This window comes from Suncus etruscus, chromosome 1 (assembly GCF_024139225.1).
Source record: "Suncus etruscus isolate mSunEtr1 chromosome 1, mSunEtr1.pri.cur, whole genome shotgun sequence".
Classification (NCBI taxonomy): Eukaryota; Metazoa; Chordata; class Mammalia; order Eulipotyphla; family Soricidae; genus Suncus; species Suncus etruscus.
Window position 1 is genome coordinate 101,882,532 of NC_064848.1, and position 21,335 is coordinate 101,903,866.

The 21,335-nt window shown below is 39.2% G+C and overlaps 1 protein-coding gene across 2 annotated transcripts in view; it reads left to right on the plus strand.

Annotated features, from left to right (window-relative positions):
* The window catches only part of ABCB4 (ATP binding cassette subfamily B member 4), a 69,054-nt gene that overhangs the window by 45,305 nt on the left and 2,414 nt on the right, over positions 1 to 21,335 (plus strand). Inside the window, exons 18-27 of one of the 2 annotated variants that reach the window (XM_049771050.1) lie at positions 138 to 242; positions 2,813 to 2,890; positions 5,083 to 5,166; positions 6,086 to 6,289; positions 10,461 to 10,561; positions 11,117 to 11,257; positions 13,788 to 13,944; positions 14,627 to 14,824; positions 16,936 to 17,142; positions 17,382 to 17,426. In XM_049771050.1, the coding sequence (XP_049627007.1) occupies positions 138 to 242; positions 2,813 to 2,890; positions 5,083 to 5,166; positions 6,086 to 6,289; positions 10,461 to 10,561; positions 11,117 to 11,257; positions 13,788 to 13,944; positions 14,627 to 14,824; positions 16,936 to 17,142; positions 17,382 to 17,426 (1,320 nt within the window). The remainder of the gene's footprint in view (positions 1 to 137; positions 243 to 2,812; positions 2,891 to 5,082; positions 5,167 to 6,085; positions 6,290 to 10,460; positions 10,562 to 11,116; positions 11,258 to 13,787; positions 13,945 to 14,626; positions 14,825 to 16,935; positions 17,143 to 17,381; positions 17,427 to 21,335) is intronic. The other variant, XM_049771052.1, reaches the window with a different exon arrangement.

Here is a 21,335-nt window from a genome sequence, read left to right on the forward strand (position 1 = left end):
CCCCTGAGCATCACTGGGTGTGCCCCCCACAAAAATTAAAAGACTAGTTTTTAAAATGACATTTTAAGCCATAACTTTTGGGAGGAATAATCAATGACAGTTTAATTTAGTAGAATATTTTTAACCTTCTTTTGTAGATTTTTGGACCAGGGGATGATGAAGTGAAGCAACAGAAGTGCAACATGTTCTCCTTGCTTTTTTTAGGTCTGGGGATTATTTCTTTTTTCACTTTCTTCCTTCAGGTAGGTACTTATGATGTGCTCTTTTTAAATTAATTTGTATTTATTTACAAATTTGTATTTATTATCAAACCTGAGTGGTGCCTCCCATCCAATCTCAAACTTTAGGATGAGATGGAATGAAAACACAGTTGTCACAGCTCTTAGTAGGAGGATTTGTGACCACTTTGTGTGCTAAATTAAAGAGTGCCTTCAAAAAGCATTCAATACCACTGTGAAGAAAAGTACCGTATTTTCGGCCGTATAAGAAGACTTCTGAACAAAAAAAAGTCAACCGAAAATCGGGGGTCGTTTTATACGCTGAGTATATCCCGAAAAATGTTTCAATATGCCGCTAAAGGAAACAAAAAGAATCAGGCTGCAGAGTTTCCAAATCTCTTTCTTGGGGGCTCCCAAACGGTACTCAGAAGATCTGGGGGCCACTTCTGGCAAAACCCAGCTAACCATGTTGGTGGTTCAGTGCTAGGGTCCAGGATGGGGTGTTGTTCGGTTCATGTAGTGGAGGAGATTAACTGACGCCACCAGGGAATTGCCAGAAAAGGTGCCTATGATAAGGGACCAAACACTGCAAGGCTGCTCGGACCACCTCTCGAACTCAGCCAACCCAAGCAGGCTTTTTATGCATGCAAATTAGACAATGTTCTGGACCCGAATCTACACTGTCAAAAGCCTGCTCAGATTGGCCAGAGTCAGAGAGGAAGTCTATTATAGTAGAACCTTTGAACCTTTCTTTTTGTGATTGGCTCACTGTGGTACATACAGTAGCAGCACAGGAACGTTCTGTCTGATACAGCGAATATAAAATTAGGGAGTTGTCTTATACGCCTAGTTGTCTTATACGCCAGAAAATACGGTATTTGAGCTTGTAGAACATTCAATGAGTTGAATTCAACTTCTAGTTGTAAATTTGAAAAACAAAATGCATTCTCAATTTTGTCATTACTCATCATACAGAATCAGGTAACTTCTCTGATCTTTTAAAAGTTCAGATGAAATATCTAAAAGAATGTAATTGTTTTGCATCTAGGCTAATAGGCCTGGACAAAATGAACTAATAAACCTGATTTTAACCTTACTTTCCTATCTAAATATTTATATTCACATAGGCAGCTAACTGCTGCCTGTGTAAGTCTTCAGGGGTGCCTGCCTTAATGGTGCTCTGGGACTATAATTGACACTGAGGATTGAATCAGGTTGTTTATGTGCAAGACAATTGTCTTAATCTCTGTAATAGCTCTCTGACCTAAATTTATCAAATAAAACTTTATGTCTCTTTAACTCAACAAACACCACAGAGGCCTTTCATAATATAATTCATTAAGTCGTTAATTCATGCAAAATTTTTAAATCATTCCCAGCAATGTTGGACCAATGGTAAATGGAAGATCAAGCCTTTTATCTATGCTGTTATTTTATGCCTTGCTCAAAGGAACTGAATGATTCTGTCAGGTACCAAACCTTCACATGCTAGTGTTTAGTTATTTTAATATGTTTAGGAGGCTGCATAGTGTTCACATTAGCTGGAAGCTACCTTCCATCAATGATGGAGAAGACCATGCAAATTCTTTCTGAACACCTGGGACAAACTCTCCCTAGGAACAGATCAGCCATCCCTCAGGGTTAGTAAAAATTCCTAAGGTGCCCTCACAGTATAGTCTTCACACTAACACTGGTTCCCACCCACTCCAGTTTTCCTTCATTTTGAATGTGCATATTTAGAAGGATAAAAATGGTCTGAAAGGAGGCTTGGACGATCTGTGAATGGGCTCAGTTGGTCACATCCCTGGGATCATGTGGCCCCTGAGCACCACCAGATGGAGGCCTTGGGCCTTAAACATTGCCAGTTGGGGTCTCAGAGGATCATCATCACTACCATTACAGCAACTACAAATAAAGGCTTGGAAAGAAAGAATTGTTCCCCTATGACCAAGTTGAGCTGTAGCAAGGATGTATCAAATTTATGAAGAACCAGATGCAGATATCCTCTTTCCCTCTATATTAGTGTTTTTCAGCTAGACTCATACACCCTCTCTCCTTGATATAACAAGAAGATTATAGATGAAAGTGAAGTTTCATGTAATGAGACTAGAGGGGCAATTAATTGGACTGAGGTGGGAGGAATGGCAAACAAAGGAAACAAGACTGGAAGGGGCCACAAACAACAAAAGTTCAACAAACAATACACAACAGAAGTCTTAATGTATCTCTGCATAGAATTTAGTTCCTTCTATTTACAAACATTTTGTTTAAAATATTAAGAACATACTCAAAAGTACAATTAAATAGCTATTCACTGAAATGATGTCCATGAAAAAATTGAGAAAGTAAACCCATTGAGGATTCAGAAACCAGAACTGGACACTGCATGTTCTGGGTCTAATGATTTTATTTTGTTAATGATTTCATGGTGACATGAATTTTAGCTGGGAACTTTGAGTTAGCATTGGGTCCTAGACTTGTGCTATTTGAATTATTGATCTTATATAAAATAAAAAAAATCAGCGTAAATATGCCCACCTGTGTCAGAATATTGGCAACAATTCAGAGTAACAACAGCCTTTTCTTTCAATCAGGGCTTCACTTTTGGGAAAGCTGGAGAGATCCTCACCACCAGGCTCCGGTCAATGGCCTTTAAAGCAATGCTAAGACAGGTAGGTGTGTGCCTGGGGAAAGCTTCTGTTCAGTCAGAATTCTTCTAAGTCTCTTTCTGTGTCTGTCTTATAATTCTATATATCCCTCCCCCCCCCCCCCCGCAAGGAATTCATGCAAGAATCCTGCAGATTTCCTGGTTTTTCAATAGCCAATAACTTCGAAGAGCTTTCACAAGGCATGAAATGTTCACTTTAGGTCATTGTAAAATAAAATTCATGAGTTGTGAGGTCAGCCCACACACCTAGGCAGATGGATGTGAAGAAGCAGGGTAGAAGGTAGAAGGATTAGTAACCCAAACTGATCAGGAGAGTCATGAGATCAGTGGCTTTTCCCTCATATTGTTGTCTCGAGCCAAACCAAAACTGCCTTTTCTTTATTATCCCAGAACAAAATCTATCAAGGTGGGGCAGGGCAGAGTGATCCAGGCGGGCTTTTGCATATCAAAAGAGAAATTTAACAGAAAGAGGAAGATGAAAAACATCTTTGTTTTGGGATAATAGCTAGGTATCATCTTATAATTGGTAAGCTTATTTTGCAATTATCTCTGTTCATTTGGATACCATTATTTGAAGAATCAGTACCTGAGTTCTAGGCAAGCCCAGGTTAAGTCATTTGAGATACAGGATACGTTCAAGCAACTAGTGTTCAAGCACCACAGTTGACTGCCACAGTGGACTGTACTGGCTGTAATTTCTCCCAAATGGTAGCAAATACAAGACTTAGTCATTTAAGGTGCATTTTTGGTTTGTATTCCATTACAAACAAAAATTATAATTCAAATATCATTTTATTTTATTTTAAAAGAACCACACCCAGTGGTACTTAGGGCTCTTATTCCTGGCTCTCTGCTCAGGGATAACTCCTGTCAGGGCTTAGGTATACCATATGTGTAGTCAGGGATTGCACCTCGGTTGATCTTCACTCAAATTTTAGAGACTATGTAAGAGATAATATGCTGAGACTGATCTCTTAAATGCATTATCTTCCATTTAGTAAAAATTACAAGCAAACCAAGACCTGTATACACAGACATAATCAATTCTGTTTTGGGGCCAGAGAGATAACATGGAGGTAAGGATGCATGCCTTTCATGCAGAAGGTCGGTGGTTCGAATCCTGGCATCCCATATGATCCCCTGAGCATGCCAGGAGTGATTTCTGAGCATAGAGCCAGAATAACCCCTGAGTGCTGTTGGGTGTGACCCAAAAACCAATAAATAAATAAATAAATAAATAAATAAATAAATAAATAAATAAATAAATAAATAAATAAATTTTGTTTTATGGGGACTCTTCCTCTGATTGTCAGGCATTGTTATGCAATTGCAAATAGAAACCTTCCAAAAAATAGTACCATATTTTGAGCAAGTCATTCTTTAAACCATTTGTCAGCACCATTTACATTATTGCTATAAAAGAAAACTCACATTCCGTAGAAGTGTAGATGCTGGAGCCGGAGCAGTGGTGCAAGCGGTGGGGCATTCGCTTGCTAAGCACTAACCTAAGGCAGACCACGGTTCAATCCCCTAGCATCCCATATGGTCCCCCAAGCCAGGAGAGATTTCTGTGTGCATGGCCAGGAGTAACCCCTGAGCATCACCAGGTGTGGCCCAAAAAAACAAAAAAAAACAAAAAAAAGAAAAGAAAAGAAGAAGAAGAAGGAGGAGGAGGAGGAGGAAGAAGAAGGAGGAGGAAGAAGAAGAAAGAAGAAAAGAAGAAAGAAGAAGAAGAGTAATTGCAGATGCCATGGATGAGCAGTATTTATTAATCAAATCATGCAAAAACACTTCCTGTCAGTCCTTGCAAATCAGAAGCATGGTAAGAACCAGGATTGATGTTTTTGCACCAGGAGTGAGCTGAGTTGGACATCGTGCCACCACCACCTCTTTGTGAAAAGAAGTTCTGTGGTACGAATTGAGAGGCTTAGGAGAGGGAATGTAGCTCCTTCTAAGCTGAGCAGTATCATTACTACCTCTGAATCTGATTAGCCTGTCATCCTTTCCCATCTTGTAGCAGAGCACTGGGTTCCTGGTGCATGCTCAGGGGAGGTTCAGGGACTCCACGAACATGTAAGTTCTTCTCTTGCAATTTGAAGCGTGGTTCTCTACTCCACCTTGAGGGGTTGGGAAGAGTCATTTTGTTTTCATTTTATTTCATTTTATACTAATTTTAAGGTATATTTTGTGCCATAGGACATGAGCTGGTTTGATGATCATAAAAACAGCACTGGTGCACTTTCTACAAGACTTGCAACAGATGCCTCCCAAGTTCAAGGTGTATGTAGACCTTTGCTTGTATCTTTCTTGAATGTGGTTTGGAACAAGTATGTAACCGTTGTACTTCTTAAACTGATGTCAGATGGAAATAACAGTGGAAATAACAGAAACCTCAAACAAATATAAACAAGGAGGGAAAAGTTAAACTTTAGAGTTCATTGATCTACTGGCCTCCAATGCCAGGGATCCAGGTTTCATTTGCCTGAATGACCTTTCATTGCAAAGTTGACTTCATCCACTGGCTCCTTTACAGGCTAACTATAACTGCCACAGATTTGTTTCTCCAGCAATGAAATAGCAGGCATGCCTGTCCTTTCTCTTAAATCTAACTTAGATTCATGTGGCTTCCATTGACAACCCTGAACCCTCTTCTGTATCCAGGAAACATCAACTCTTGGGGGAGATCTGAGCACCTAAAAGTTTGCTTTCACAGTGAAGGAGGCAGGAAACATCATCAGTGTACACTATGACAGGTTTCTTTCTGAGTGACTTGCACTAGAACTTTTTTTTCTGTGTGCTTTCTGGTATCACAGGACACAGATCCTTGATAGCAGTTTGTTTCTTGCTCATTTATATGTCTAAATCAAAAGTTCTTTTTAAAGTAGCAAAGAGCACCTGGTGGTTGATAACCTCTTGAAAAGTATGCTTCATGTAAGTCCCCTTCATTGAGAAATACTAGTTTTTCATGGCTTCTCTCCAAAGCAGAGCTGCCAGTTAACTTCGTTCTGCCTAGCTTAACTTATGTGGACAAGAGAGAAAGCACAATTAAAAGACCTGCCATGGCTCCTGAATGAAGTACAAGTGTCCGGGTTTTATTGTAATAAAAGGGAACATATGTCAGAGCAGACATAAGAAGCTCTCATCATCCTAACCATGAAGTTTAATGTGCAGTTAATATCCCCATTTTTTTTTCTTCCAGGCCACTGGGACCAGGCTGGCTTTAATTGCACAGAATACAGCTAACCTTGGAACTGGTATTATTATCTCATTTGTCTATGGTTGGCAGTTAACCCTTTTGCTACTATCTGTTGTACCAATTATTGCTATATCAGGAATTGTGGAAATGAAAATGTTGGCTGGAAATGCTAAAAGAGATAAAAAAGAACTAGAAACTGCTGGGAAGGTAAGCCATATAAGACTTTTAGCTATTATAATATTGCCTTTGTAAAGGTTTTATTTGAATATTTATTAAAAATTTATAAGTTAATAATTATATTTTCTCAATACTATTAATAATTCTATGTCAAGTAGTTTACTGTATTATTCATTACTAGAATTAGAAAACGGGATGATTAAATGTAAAATCTATAGAGAACTCAGCATGAAGTTTTAATAAAGAATTTGTGAATTTCCAAAGTTCAGTTTACCCTTTACTTCTTATCTGGAAGGAATTGTTAAGATAAATGTTTTATCTGTTTAACAGATAAGGTGTCCTTAACATTCTGACCGCAGTTTGTGTTAAATGAACCACATTCAAGTTCGAGTGCAAGTCACTGGTTGTACACATCAGTGTCATTGTGTTTAGAAAAAGAAAACAGAAATCAATTTTCTCAACGCAGGCCATACCTTGTACTGAAGGAATAATCCTGGGACTGGAGTAATATAGTATAGTGGGTAGGACATCTGCCTTGCATTGGCTGATCCGGGTTTGAGCTGCAGCACCCTACATGGTTCCCTAAGGTTCCAAAAGTGATTCCTGAGCACTACCTCACTTTGGTGTGGTCCCAAAACAAAAAACAATAAAAAAAACTAGAAAGGAAGGAAGGAGAAGGAGAAAGAATGAACAAAAGAAATAAAAGAAAGAATGAACTAATGAGGAAGGTAGGAAGGAAGGAAGGAAGGAAGGAAGGAAGGAAGGAAGGAAGGAAGGAAGGAAGGAAGGAAGGAAGGAAAGAAGGAAGGAAGGAAGGAAGGAAGGAAGGAAAGAAGGAAGGAAGGAAGGAAGGAAGGAAGGAAGGAAGGAAGGAAGGAAGGAAAGAAGGAAGGAAGGAAGGAAGGAAGAAGAAAAAGAAGAAAATAATACTTGTGAATTCTGTAAGATGAGCAGCCACTAGATGTTAGTAATGTTTTGATTTGTGGTTCTACCTATAATGGCAATTGGGTAGACATTTACTTGGGCCTTAGTATGTGTTAGTGTTCAAAGTATTTATATGCAGCAGCTTTTTATATCATCACAATAATCCTGATTCAAGTACCAATGTTACCCTATTTATACAAATTAAGAACTTAAAAATTGACCAAGTTATAGGAATGGCTATCATTTAAGTCTGAGCTGTTTAGGATAGGACCTCTTTATGAGTTTTAAAGTTTACACATAGTTTACACAAAGATATCTTATGAATATTTATTTACATATTTAAATATAGATTAAAGCAAGTTTTTTTAAAACTCTTATGAGTTTCTGATCCCTTATTGTAACATTAGCAGGTGAAACAGATAATTAATGTAAATTATGACACTTCTTTAGTACTACACTTTTAGCCCTATCACTAATATTTTTGCAACCAGCCTTCACTGAGGTAATGCAAGGTGAGTCAGATTGTGTCTTCACCTCACAGAAAAGAAAACATTCCAGGGTTGAGTAATGTGTTTCAGTTGGAAAGTGTGCCATGTAACGGGTAAAAATTAGAATTCTAGCCAAGGATGCTTATACTAAGTGATATCCAATGAATACTTTTCCCTTTTATCTTGTGCTACATTGACTATAGTTCAGAACATTGTTAGTATCTGACTATTGGGTGTCTATCAAAACACTTCCTTTGGGACCGGAATGATAGCACAGTAGTAGGGAGTTTGCCTTGCATGTTGCCATCTCGGGTCAGACCTAGGTTCAATCTCCGGCATCCCATTTGGTCTTCGAGCCTGCCAGAATGGATTTCTTTCCTGTCTACCCCGAGTCTCTTCTGGAGGAAAACTCTATAGGCCAGTACACAGTCCTCACATACAAGAAACTTGGAGCTTCTGCAATTCTGAATCCTTATGAATCCTTGCTTATTTTATAGCAAATCTTGGATAATTAGTCTTGACCTTTTCACTCATAGTATATGATATTAGAGAAGATAACCAATATCTTTAATTCTTATTTTCCCTTTCCTGGGGAGAAGGGGGGTACACGTGGCAATGATCAGAGTCTACTGGCTCTATGTTCAGAGATTACTCTGTGGACGTTATGGGATGCTGGGTCTACCTGGTAGGCCGCTGACAAGGAAACACCTTATCTGCAGTACTATCTCTCAGGCCCCTTTTTCATTTTTTATGAGAAAGTTACATGGTCTTCTGTCCCTTTCAGAGAATGAATAACTCAGATTAGTTCTTTTTTTTTTTATAACTGAAACCCAACTATAAACATGTTTGTAATCATAATGCTTAAATAAAGATACTATAAAAATAATAAAATAAAATTACTTGTAATAGCTATGTTAATAAGATAATCTTCAAAGCTTAAATGTTAATTAGCAATATTCAATCATTGTTTAATTTTATTTACTTTGTCAACTGGCTTAATACACATCCTAAGACAGGTAGAGGACTCAAAGGGCTGGAGGGGTGTACAGTGCATGTAGCAGCCCTGGATTCAGTCCCTGTCATTATATGGCTCTCAATGACACTGGAAACCCAAACACCAAGGAAAAATTAGCACCAGAATATTGTCAGGTATTGGGTCCTCCAAAACAAAAATAAAAAAGCTATATATCATTGTAGGAAAAGGCATCATTCTTTTTCCTCAAAGAAAATTTTCCACTACCTTTATTCCAATTAATTATAGTTAATGGACTTGGGATGATTTTTAGTTTCTAAAAAGTCTCACAAAAGGTTTTTTTTTAAAGCCCTATTAATGAGGTTGGTTATAGGAGGGAGAAAGAATAGATTGCATAGAACCCTGTTTACTCAAACCCTTCCTAAAGCCCATGATTGGGGTCCTACTATATCAGAGTTAACTCTCAAAGCAGTTAAACTGGCCAGAAAGTCAAGAATATGGAGTACATCCATGAAGAACTAATTATTTCTATGTAAATCACAAAGCAGGAGAAGAGCTTAGCATAAGGGTTAAGAACTTAGACTTGGGGGCCCGGAGAGATAGCACAGCGGTGTTTGCCTTGCAAGCAGCCGATCCAGAACCAAAGGTGGTTGGTTCGAATCCCGGTGTCCCATATGGTCCCCCGTGCCTGCCAGGAGCTATTTCTGAGCAGACAGCCAAAAGTAACCCCTGAGTACCCCCGGGTGTGGCCCAAAAACCAAAAAAAAAAAAAAAAAAAAAAAAAAGAACTTAGACTTGGCATCCTCATTAGTATGTATGTATGATATTGGTATGTAAGTTAATAATGTTCACTTATTAATTTCCAAGTCTAGAGTTTTAGTCAGGTTATTTAATTTCTCTGTGCCTTGATACCCTCATTTGTAAAGGCAATACTTACAATAAGAAGAAGAACAACAACAATGATAAAGGTTATCTCACAAGATGGTTGTGAATCCTATATCAATGAGATATGACTTAAATGAGGTAATATATGGTCAAGTTCTCATAAGTAGTCTCTGGTCTGAATGTTATTTTTGTGGGATTTTCACTTATGATAAAGATATAAGGTTATTCAGCCTAAAGTATCAAAAATCATGCCATCATCTATTTATAGGAAGTTGATACCTGAAAAGTCTTAAGATTGATAACATTAAAAACTGGAATTAAAAATGTTATGTTTTTTGATGTAATGGTTTAGTATTTCTCAAACCTTATTCAACTATTTATCTCCTGACCTTGTTTTTTTCCTGTGTTTTCTCACATATCTCCTAATAGTTGGTTCCTGCTGTGCACATTTACATAAATTTCACCCCTGGCTGCCTTGAAATATTCTGGGGGCCATGGTGGAATCATGGCTCCTAGTTGAGAAACACTGCTTTAGATTAAATAGTTATGGCACAAACTGAAAAAGTGGTTAAATTCTAAGAATTAGATAACAGTTTTGACTGACTTAAGGGAATTTGAGATCAGAATCCAAGGAGATGTGGTGTTTCTCATTTAACAGGGCCTGATAGCTAGAGAGTTGGGCCTGAAGATGCAGTGATGCTAAGGCCCTGCGGTATCAGGGATCACCACCTTGGGGACCTCCTTGGGGACCACCAAAGGGACCGCCTTGGTGAAAATGCTCAGGTTTCACCAAGGAAAACCATGGTGTTGCTTGGGGGGCCCTTTGTGGCTGATGTAGGGGTTAGGTAAATGTAAGGCATCAACCCTCATCCCTATGTTTCTTCTTATCACTAAAACCTCATATCTAATAATGATTTGTTCTATGTTACAGATTGCAACAGAGGCAATAGAAAATATTAGGACAGTTGTGTCCTTGACTCAGGAAAGAAAATTTGAATCAATGTATGTCGAAAAATTGTATGGTGCTTACAGGTAATAAGCTGCGTTGTTTGAAGAGCCATGTTTTCTGAGGCTGAATTGTATTTCCCAGTAGTCATTTTGAAAATTGCTTCTGCTCTAAACAATGATATGACTATAAGGCAGGGGTCTCAAACTCGCAGCCTGCGGGTTTGCAGCCCTCCGTGCAACATTTTGTGGCCCTGCCCTAGAGGAATCTTTTTTGTTTTGTTTTGTTTTAGTTGTTTGGGTCACACTCCCCAATGTTCAAGGCTTACTACTGACTTTGCACTCAAGGATCACCCCGAATTTGCCTCCTGCGGCCCCCAGGTAAATTGAGTTTGAGACCCCTGCTCTATGAGGTAGATGCCAAATGCACAGCTATATTTTCTTGATTTTTAAAACAATTCTAGCTTTTACAGGTATCCCCATTATAGTAATCAGGAAGTTGAAGCTAGACATTTAAAATAAAATAACTGGGAGCAAAATTTAAACCTGAATTAATCTGATTTAGACGCTGTGCTTTATTCTGAAATGCAATGCAAAAAGAGACTGAAGAAATGGTTAAAAATATATGAATTTTCTTTTCAGGAATTCTGTGCGGAAGGCACACATCTATGGAATTACTTTCAGTATTTCACAAGCATTTATGTACTTTTCTTATGCTGGTTGTTTTCGATTTGGTGCCTATCTCATTGTGAATGGACATATGCGTTTCAGAGATGTTATTCTGTAAGTATTTAAAAATATTAGGATTGTTTCTAAGAAGGTTTGTATATGTCTAAAAATTTTAAAGTATAAAAATAAATTTTATTTTTTCAAAGATGGGGTTATAGTTGGATTTACCACTAAAATTTGATCTTGTCAATGGCTCAAGTATAATTTATAATGGCCCAAGTTTAATCATCTGGATGGACTAAAATTAACTATGTCCATGTTTCTAAAGTAGAATTTTATTAATACATAAGAATTCCAATTAGGACAGCAATTTTTTTCATTGGGCAATGTAGGCAGAAATAAATCATAATTAGAAAGTGGTTAATACCATGCACCATGCTCTGAAAATAGAGTTAAATAACTTGCTGTTTCTCTGCAACTAAAAGATGTCCTCGACAATGAAAGGAAAATGCTTGATTGATACAAAGACTGGCTCTGGCCCACAACCTGGCCTGGGATGACCCTGCCAGCATTTGCCTCTTTCTTTTTTTCTTGCTCTCTGAGACTAGCCAATGGTCTTTCTAATTGATTCATTCCTTCCCCCGCCCAAATATGCTAAGCACATCCAATTAGGTTACAGTCTAGTCTTGCCCAAAAGAAGCTTTAACTTTTTAAGACCATTAGACAAAATTCTTCTCTGCTACCCCCAGATATTGAGATCTTAAAGTAGGAGTGAACAATTTTTCACAGAACTGAAAAAGTGAAATGAGAATATTTGAAGAATTGTTCTTCTGTTTTTACTTAAATCAAACTAGCCATGGAAAAAAAGTGTATGTAATCTTTGTGTCTGTCAAGATCCAGCTGGAAAGAAATGGAGTTGCCAAGACGCTAATTGAGGAGCTTTTGCCAACCAAAGAGTCTGTTTACACTGGGTTGAGAAACATGAAGATCAGCAGTGCACAGGGAACTGCTGACGCCTCTGTAGTGCTCAGCTAGAAATTGTGAAAACCTGAAGCTTGAAGGGCAAAGGAGGGGACTATTTCTCAGAAATTCCAGGGTTTGGGGGGATTTAGGGTAGTGGAAAACCAACTACATAAACTGTCCAAATAGAAGAGGCCAAAGTTACAATAGCACCACAGACTATGTCTCAGTTCTACCATTCCCTGTGGACACTTGAAGCACCTTGATCTTACAATTCTATTACTGGTAGGGTTTCATCCATCCATTGTTTCAAAACACCCTCCAAAAGGTGTCTTCTTCCTTCTACCATGGTCTCACACTACCCTCCCTGACATCGCTTGCCTCCTGCCCTGTAAACTTGTAAACAAGTTCTCAGCTTCTATTATCTTTGACTATTTGCTTAAATACATGTTTTGGTATCTGAGGTTTAAGAGTTTGAGGGGTAAAACTATGTGTATTTGAAGGGGGCAGAGCAATAGCACAGAAGATAGAGCATTTGCCTTGCATACAGCTAATCTGGGTTTGATCCCCTGCAACGAATATGGTTCCTTCAGTGACCAGGAGTGATTCCTGGGCAGAGTGCTAGGAAGTAACCCCTGAGCACTACTGGGTGTGACCCTCCCCCATAAATATAAGTAAATACTTTTAAAAAGTTCTTTATTTCTTGATATTTTCCCCTCCTTCTCTGTGGAGAGCTCTAGATTAAGAATATTTTGGGAATATATGTATCTTGAAATTGTTAACCCTTAGAAGTGTTATAGACAAATACTTTTATAAAGACCATTTAATTAGACCAGATTGATAGCACTGCAGGAAAGGCATTTGTCTTGCATGCTGCTGACTGAGGTTCAAAGCCCGGCATTCCATATGGTCCTCCAAGCCTGTCAGAAGTGATTTCTGAGCATAGAGCCAGGAGTAACCCCAGAGCCGGATGTGGCCCAAAAAGGCCATAGAATTAGAAAATTTACTTTACTTTAGGATAATATTTTTCAGGGTATTATCAATAGATATTATAGCTTTAAAAGAAGCCATTTTTAGTAAAGTACACAATACTAAGTATATAATTATTAAATTAATTAATTTTTATTTATTTATGGTGATGATTATACATATTTAGTCTATAAACAAAGTTGGAAGTTAGGAACCTATATTTAATAAGTAGCTTCATTCTCTAGTACTTTTAGAACTTGGTACATCAATTCCCTCAAAACGCAAATGAGATTTATTTATAAGCCATCTCCTAAAAGAGAACTTGAGAAAACTGCATTAATTCTGGGAAACTGGAAGCACCTCAGGAAGCCAGAGGACAGTAAAGAAAATAAAGTCTTGGTCTGAGAGCAGAGTTCAGGTGCTTACTTTGCATATTGTCAGTTCAGTATCACTCACATAGCAATCCCAGACACACACACATACACACACACACACACACACACACACACACACACACACACACACACAGAGGCAGGAAATGATCTTGCCTCTTCTCTGGATTGCTTTTGTTACTGGAATTTCATGGAAATGGGCAAGAGTTCTAAGACTAATACTGATCTTTGGGCCATGCTAAGCAGTATGTCTTTGAGCTTCAAATATCATGATGCTAATTATATAAATAAAATTTTTCTCTCTCTTTTTTATTTTCATCTAGGGTGTTTTCAGCAATTGTGTTTGGTGCAGTAGCTCTAGGACATGCTAGTTCCTTTGCTCCAGACTATGCGAAAGCCAAGCTGTCTGCTGCACATTTATTTATGTTGTTTGAAAGACAACCTTTGATTGACAGTTACAGTGAAGAAGGACTGAGACCTGTGAGTTTTCTGCTACCCTATTACTTCTCTCTCTCTCTCTCTCTCTTTCATTCTCTCTCTCTCCTCTCTTTTATTCTTTCTCTTTCTCTCACTCTCACTCAGCCACGTTTGGCAGTGCTCAGGGATTACTCCTGTTTGGCTCTGTGCTGAGGGATCACTGCTTATGGGATGGTGAGACTTGGGGGACTATATGTAGTGCTGGGAATTGAACCTGGGTTAGCCATGTGCAAGGCAAGCACACTGTGAGCTGTGCTATCTCTTTTATCCTGAACATTTCTCTTGGTTAAAATTGAAATCATATTCTTTTTTTAATAAATCTTTTATTGGGGGAGGCACACTCGGTGACACTCAGGTGTTACTCCTGGCTATGAGCTCAGAAATTGCTCCTGGCTTGGGGAACCATATGTGACGCCAGAGGATCCAACCGCTGGGTCCTAGGCTAGCGCATGCAAGGCAGATGCCTTACTACTTGCACCATTGCTCCAGCCCCTGAAATCATATTCTTGTAACACTTGTCTGTAGTGTAACTCCACCTAGTCTAAGCTGCACTCCTATCTATTGCTATCTGGTGTGATCATTGTGCTGAAGATGACTCTTATGTTTTGCTTCAAATTACTTTTTTAATTCTAGAAGTACTCAGAACAATTATAATTGCAACATAATTTGGTTGTTGTTGTTTTAGGAGAAGTTGGAAGGAAATGTGACATTCAATGAAGTTGTGTTCAACTATCCTACCCGACCAAATGTGCCCGTGCTGCAGGGGTTGAACCTCCAGGTAAAGAAAGGTCAGACACTGGCCCTCGTGGGCAGTAGTGGCTGTGGGAAGAGCACGGTGGTCCAGCTCCTGGAACGGTTCTACGACCCTCTATCTGGAACAGTGGTGAGCACACTTTCTTAAATTAGAAATCTGCTTTAAGACTGAATTCCAGTGACCAAGCCAATGCTGGTGTATTGGTGAGGATAAATCAGATCAGAAAAGGTGTAGGGTTCTAACGATAAAATGACTACTTACCATAAACTTCTAAGAGTCACCCATAATCAGATAAGTATGTAGGATAATAGTGTAGAAAACAGTAAGTCCTCAAGGTCTTTGAGTTCTGAGAAACTGTCTAAAAGTAAAACAACATATAATGAAAACAGCTCTGGAACAACTTCCTTTCATTTAACATAGAACTGGATTCTTCATTTCTCACCATTAATATTGAAAACACAAAGAAGAAAGTGTTCTTGAGGACTGATGTTATCAAGAATTTATTGAGGTGCCAGAGAGATAGCATGGAGGTAGAGTGTTTTCCTTGCATGCAGAAGGTTTGAATTCCGGCATCCCATATGGTCCCTCGAGCCTGCCAGGAGCTATTTTTGAGTGTAGAGCCAGGAGTAACCCCTGAGTGCTGCCGGGTGTGACCCAAAAACAAAACAAAACAAAAAAAGAATTTATTGAATATGAAAATACTAAATCTGAATTTGACCTCTATCCTTTCCTAGATCTTTGGTAGTCTAGTAAACCATGACTTTGTAGGTTATAAAGATAAACTACAACTCCTTTCAGAATTCTAAGTAGATTTCCCAAGACAAGCTAGTAGTGCTTTATTTTACCCTTCCCACCTTTTTCTGTTTTCCCTTTTCTATATAACTTTTAACTCTAGGCTCTAACTTGGACTTTGATTCTTATCTCCAGTATTTTTATACTGGGTTTCTATCATTGGCTTTCTGGTGTTTAGTCTCTGGCTCTCTTACATGAGTGAGACTTTTCTCTAAATAATAATGCTTACATCTCCCAGTTCCTTGGGATGACACACTGACTTAACTCTACATCTGATCTTCATTTATATTCCCCAATATACTAACCTTCATTGTTCATGGAAAATTGTACACTTCTAATATTAGTTTTATTTGGGGGGGGTTGGGACAGACCTAATAGTGCTCAGGAGTTACTCCTGGCTCTATGCTCAGAAATTACTCCAAGCAGACTTGGGTAACTAATTAAATGATAGGATCAAACCTGGTTCAGGCACATGCAGTCAAGTGCCCTAACTACTGTGCTATCACTCAGGTTCCTAGCTATTCTTTAAGTATAATAAGTCCAGGCAATCTACTCAACATTATGCCATAGGTATCGAGCAAATACTCTGGCAGACATTTTAAAATTGAGAAATCAAGATTATTTATCTGCTACTTTATATGTAGCCTTTAGTTTGTGGCAAAGAGCAATCAGATTTAATAACACCAAAGTCATTCTCACAAAGACTCTTCCCTTTTGAGTTTAATTGCCACTGGAACTTTTGTCCTTAGTACTTGTAGAGAAATGAGAGAACTTGAAAACTGGCAGTTCTCAAAGAAGAGAAGTAGATGTGGAGAACAAGAGTTGATACTCTTTTATCATGATGAGGTTAACATATTTTCACCTTTTATGCTTGAGGGATGGGTTTAAAGTAGTTTCAGTTAGAAATAACTCCAGGACAGCAGCTATGTGTATAATATTTGTGAACCTCCTAAAGGAAGAGGATGATAAAGTTTTCTGGAAGAAGGCAATTAAATACAAAGAAAGGAATTTAGATAGAGACGAAACAAGCCACCATTTTGCCAATTAGACCAAGAATGGTTTAATTATCTGATTTTGTTGGCTTCCAGTATAAGTGCTAAAATACTTGTGAGGCTTGATGTTTCACAAACTGATAATGCCTCCATGCAGCAATCCTTCAAATCGCTGATCAGGGTTAGTTTTTCTACCTTATTTGCTAGTTATTGTTGTTTTTTAAAAAACATTTATTTATTTATTTAGGTTTTTGGGCCACAACCGGCATTGCTCAGGGGCTACTCCTGCTCTGAGATCAGAAGTAGCTCCTGGCCAGGCTCCAGGGACCATGTGGGATGCCAGCAATCGAACCCTAGTCCACCTTGGGTCAGCCAGTTGCAAGGCAAATGTCCTATTGCTGTGGTATCACTCTGGTCTCCTGTTTTATTTTTATAGTTTGTGGATTTGATTTTCAGTTTCTAGATGGTCAAGAAGCAAAGAAACTCAATATCCAGTGGCTCAGAGCTCAAATTGGAATTGTGTCTCAGGAGCCCATCCTGTTTGACTGTAGCATTGCTGAGAACATTGCCTATGGTGACAATAGCCGAATTGTATCAAAAGATGAAATTGTGAATGCAGCCAAAGCAGCCAACATACATCCATTCATTGAGACATTGCCTCAGGTAAGTTAATTGATAATTTGTTATGAAAAAATTCAACTATAAACTGTTTTTTATTCTTCACCAAGTTACACACAAATTCTTGTAATATATTTAATCCATAACTATGGATAAAACACTGAACTTTGATTTTCCTACTTTAAATTTTCCTACTTCCAAGTTTCCAAATTTATTCATTTTTAATTTTAATTTTTATGAAGACACTGTGATTTACAAAGTTGTTCCTAATAGAATTGTTTCAGGCATACAATGTTCCAACACCAGGGGCTGGAGTGATGACACTAGAGGTAAGGCGTCTGCCTTGCAAGCACTAGCCTAGGACAGACCACAGTTAGATTCCCCGGCATCCCATAGAGTCCCCCCAAGCCAGGAGTTATTTCTGAGCGCATAGCCAGGAGTAACCCCTGAGTGTCAATGGGTGTGGCCCAAAAACAAACAAGCAAACAAAAAAACAATGTCCTAACACCAGTATCACCACAATTATCCCCTTCCCTCCACCAGTGTCAAGTTCCTTTCCACCCCTCAGCCTGTCTCCTTGGTAGGCCTATCAAAATTGTATTTCCTGTTAGTTGATCTAGTAAAACTTAAAATAATGAAAAAAATAATTTTAGAAAATAAATTGATAAAAGTCAATTTGTGATATTTGCTGTATGCTTTTAACCTTTCTCACTCTAGTAGAGGGCAACCTTATGCACCATTAACGAATGCTGCATTCAATGCCACATGTTGGGCAGTTTCTTCTGTTCTTTAAAGAAACTTTTTAAACATTTCTGCCAAACTGGTTTCAAAGCTGTGAATCTTTTAAGGTGTTGCTTCTCCATGAAGCTCTTCAAATATGAATGATAATATTGATGAATAAAGTATTCTTATAAAGTTTTCTTATTAAGGTGTTTATTTTGTTAAATTTTTGTACTATATCCTTCTATTTTTTTCTGGCTCACAGTTTCATTTGACAGATCTGCTGTACATTTTATGGTTTTCCTTTGTATGTAAGTTCCTTTTTTGTTCTTTCTGCTTTCAGCATTCTGTCTCAATCTTTGTATTTTGCCACTTTGATTATAACGAATCTTGGAGTTTTCCTTGCTGGGTCTATTTTTGCTGAAACCATTTGTGCTCTTGGATCTTGATACCTGTAATTCTCAAATCTCAGAAGATCTTATGGATTTTTAAAATGTTTCTTTATCACATTTTCCTTCCTGTTCTTTTGGAACTCTGAATATTCAGATATTGTTCCTCTTGAATACATTTCAGAATTCTTTGGTGTGCTATTTATTTCTTTGCATATTTTACTTTTTTTCAGTTCATTTATTGTCCAGATTTTGCTTTGTAGTGGTTTCCTTTTTTTTTTTTTTTTTAGTCTTGAAGTTCCTTGAAATTTTTTTTGTTCATGTCTTTTATTCTATTTAGAGCTTTACGTGACCTTTTTTTAAAAATATCATTTGCCATGTTCTTCATTTCTGTCATTTATTGTAGAATGGCTAAAGAGCAGTTCTCCACTGGAGGGTTACTGCGGATATCTACAAGGTTGCCAGGCTTCTACAGGTTACTGCAATAAACTGCAAGTCTGCCTGTTGCTCAGCTGCTGCAAGGCCACATAGGCCCAAGGCCTGGTGATTCAATGCTCACAGGGATCTTGGGGCCCAGCTGATGAATAGGGCCTAGCTGCCTACTACAGGCCCAGGACTGAGAGAGAAAGAGGGAGAGGGATAGAAACTAAGTATCCTATGTATTCCTGAGGCCTGAGGCCTGCTGACAGCCTGGGGTGTGTGTGTGTGTGTGTGTGTGTGTGTGTGTGTGTGTGTGTGTGTGTGTGTGTGTGTGTGTGTGTGTGTGTGTGTGTGTGTGTGTGTGTGTGTGTGTGTGTGTGTGTGTGTGTGTGTGTGTGTCTGTGTGTGTGTCTGTGTGTGTGTGTCTGTGTGTCTGTGTGTCTGTGTGTGTCTGTGTGTGTCTGTGTGTGTGTGTCTGTGTGTCTGTGTCTGTGTGTCTGTGTGTCTGTGTCTGTGTGTGTGTCTGTGTCTGTGTGTGTGTGTGTCTGTGTCTGTGTGTGTGTGTGTGTGACGGAGGAGAGAGAGGGAGAGGGAGGAGAGAGAGGGAGAGGGGAGAGAGAGGAGAGAGACAGAGGAGAGACAGAGGAGAGAGGGAGAGGGAGGAGAGAGAGAGGGAGAGAGAAGAGAGAGTGGAGATAGAGGAGAGAGAGACAGAAGAGAGAGGAGAGAGAAAAGAGAAGAGAGAGACAGAGGGAGGAGAGAGAGGGAGAGAGGGAGGGAGGGAGGGAAAGGAGGGAGAGAGGGAGGGAGAGGGAGAGAGAGGAGAGAGAGAGGGGAGACAGACAGAGGGAGGAGAGAGAGGAGAGAGAGACAGAGGGAGGAGAGAGGGAGAGGGAGAGAGAATGGAGAGAGGAGAGAGGGAGGAGATGGAGAGAGAGAGGGAGAGAGAGAGGGAGGAGACAGAGAGGGAGAGAGAGTAAGAGAGAGGAGAAGAGACAGAGGGAGTAGAGAGGGGGAGAGGGAGAGAGGGAGGGAGAGAGGGAGAGGAGAGAGAGAGAGAAGGAGAGAGGGAGAGAGAGAGAGGAGAGAGGGGGGATAGACACAAAGCAGGCAACATCTCCGATGCTTTATCTCTAGCCTCCATGAATGGGCAGGTGCTGTTTTGGTCACTATCCTGAGCCCTCCTAACAGTCCAAATTTTTCTTTTTATACCCGGCATGACAAGGGAGTGTGTCCAAGGGACATGTCCAGTGGCATGTTTCCAGTTGGCAAGTACTATTGTCATTACATCAACAATTTATAACTATAGTTGTTTTTTCATTCCAACTCTCATACTTTCTTGTTTTTTTGTTGACTACTTGTGCTATAATTTCTTCGAACTAATTGAACATCCTCATCACAGGCTCAGTAAAGTCTAAGGATTTACTGGTGTTATATATGTTATTGGTGATATTGTTTTTGCTCAATGTATGTGGTAGGTTTTTACATGTTTTCTCCATGGGTTTTCTATTTTGTTTGTTTTTTTTCTTTGTTGTGGGTGGGTTGGATGTTTGTAGTTAACCCCCTGGAAGATGCTGAGGAAGTAGATTGGAGCTTACTCTTTATTTTTTCTGCCCATCTGTACAGAATAACAGGAAGTATAACTGTGAGTAGCAGGTAATTTGTTGAGCAGATATCACGTCACAAGCTATGATGTGGGCCCTTTAATATAGTATAGGTGTGGAAGCTTCTGGACCCAACCTGTAGGGTGGGACACTGTATTCTGTTCTGGAATAGGCCCAATGATGTCCACTAGCAACAGGTCACAGTTAGCTTGGTGGAACAGCAAGCAGAAGGTTCAAAAAAAGTTTGTTTGCAGGAAGGGCACAGCTGGTGGTGAGTAACACTCAGGTGTTACGCCTGGCTCTGTGCTCAGGAATTACTCCTGGCAGACTTGGGGGCTAAATGGGATGCCAAAGACCAAACCTAGGCTGGCTGCATGCAAGACATATGCCATACTCACTGTACTACCACTCCAGCCCTCAAATTTATTTTTCATTGAGAAAATTAGCTGTCATGTCAGATTGTACAGTATATCTGTACAGTATATAGAGAACATATGAAATTATAGTAAGTTTAAGCATTGTAATAGTTTGAAAACCTAGTGAAAAAACTCTGTTTGGAGGCCACATCTAACAGTGCTCAGGGCTTACTCCTCCTGGCTCTGTGCTCAGTGATTACTCCTGGTGGGACTTGAGGGAACCACATGTGGTGCCTGGGATTGAATTCAGCTTGGCTATGTTTGGCTATATATTCATTTCGGCAAGAACCTTACCTGTTGTACTCTCCCCCTCTCCCTTGCCCTGGCCAACAAAGGAAATAATTTTAAATCTGTATTCTTTTACAATTTTTTCTTATATTATACTGGCCAAAATTTCACATAAGATGTTATATATATATACTAAGAGAGACAAATTCTTTAGAAATGATCCTGGTTTTAGAAGGAAATTTTGGACTTGCAGCTTTATTTGGTTTTTGGGCCACATGGGCTGATGCTCAGGGGTTACTCCTGGCTCTTCGCTCAGAAATTGCTCCTGGCTTCCTGGCTTGGGTGACCATATGGGATGCCGGGGATCAAACCCAGGTCTGTCCTGGGTCAGCCACATGCAAGGCAAAAACCTTACTGCTGCTCCAGGGCTCTACTCCCTAGACTTGCATCTTTAAAGTGTT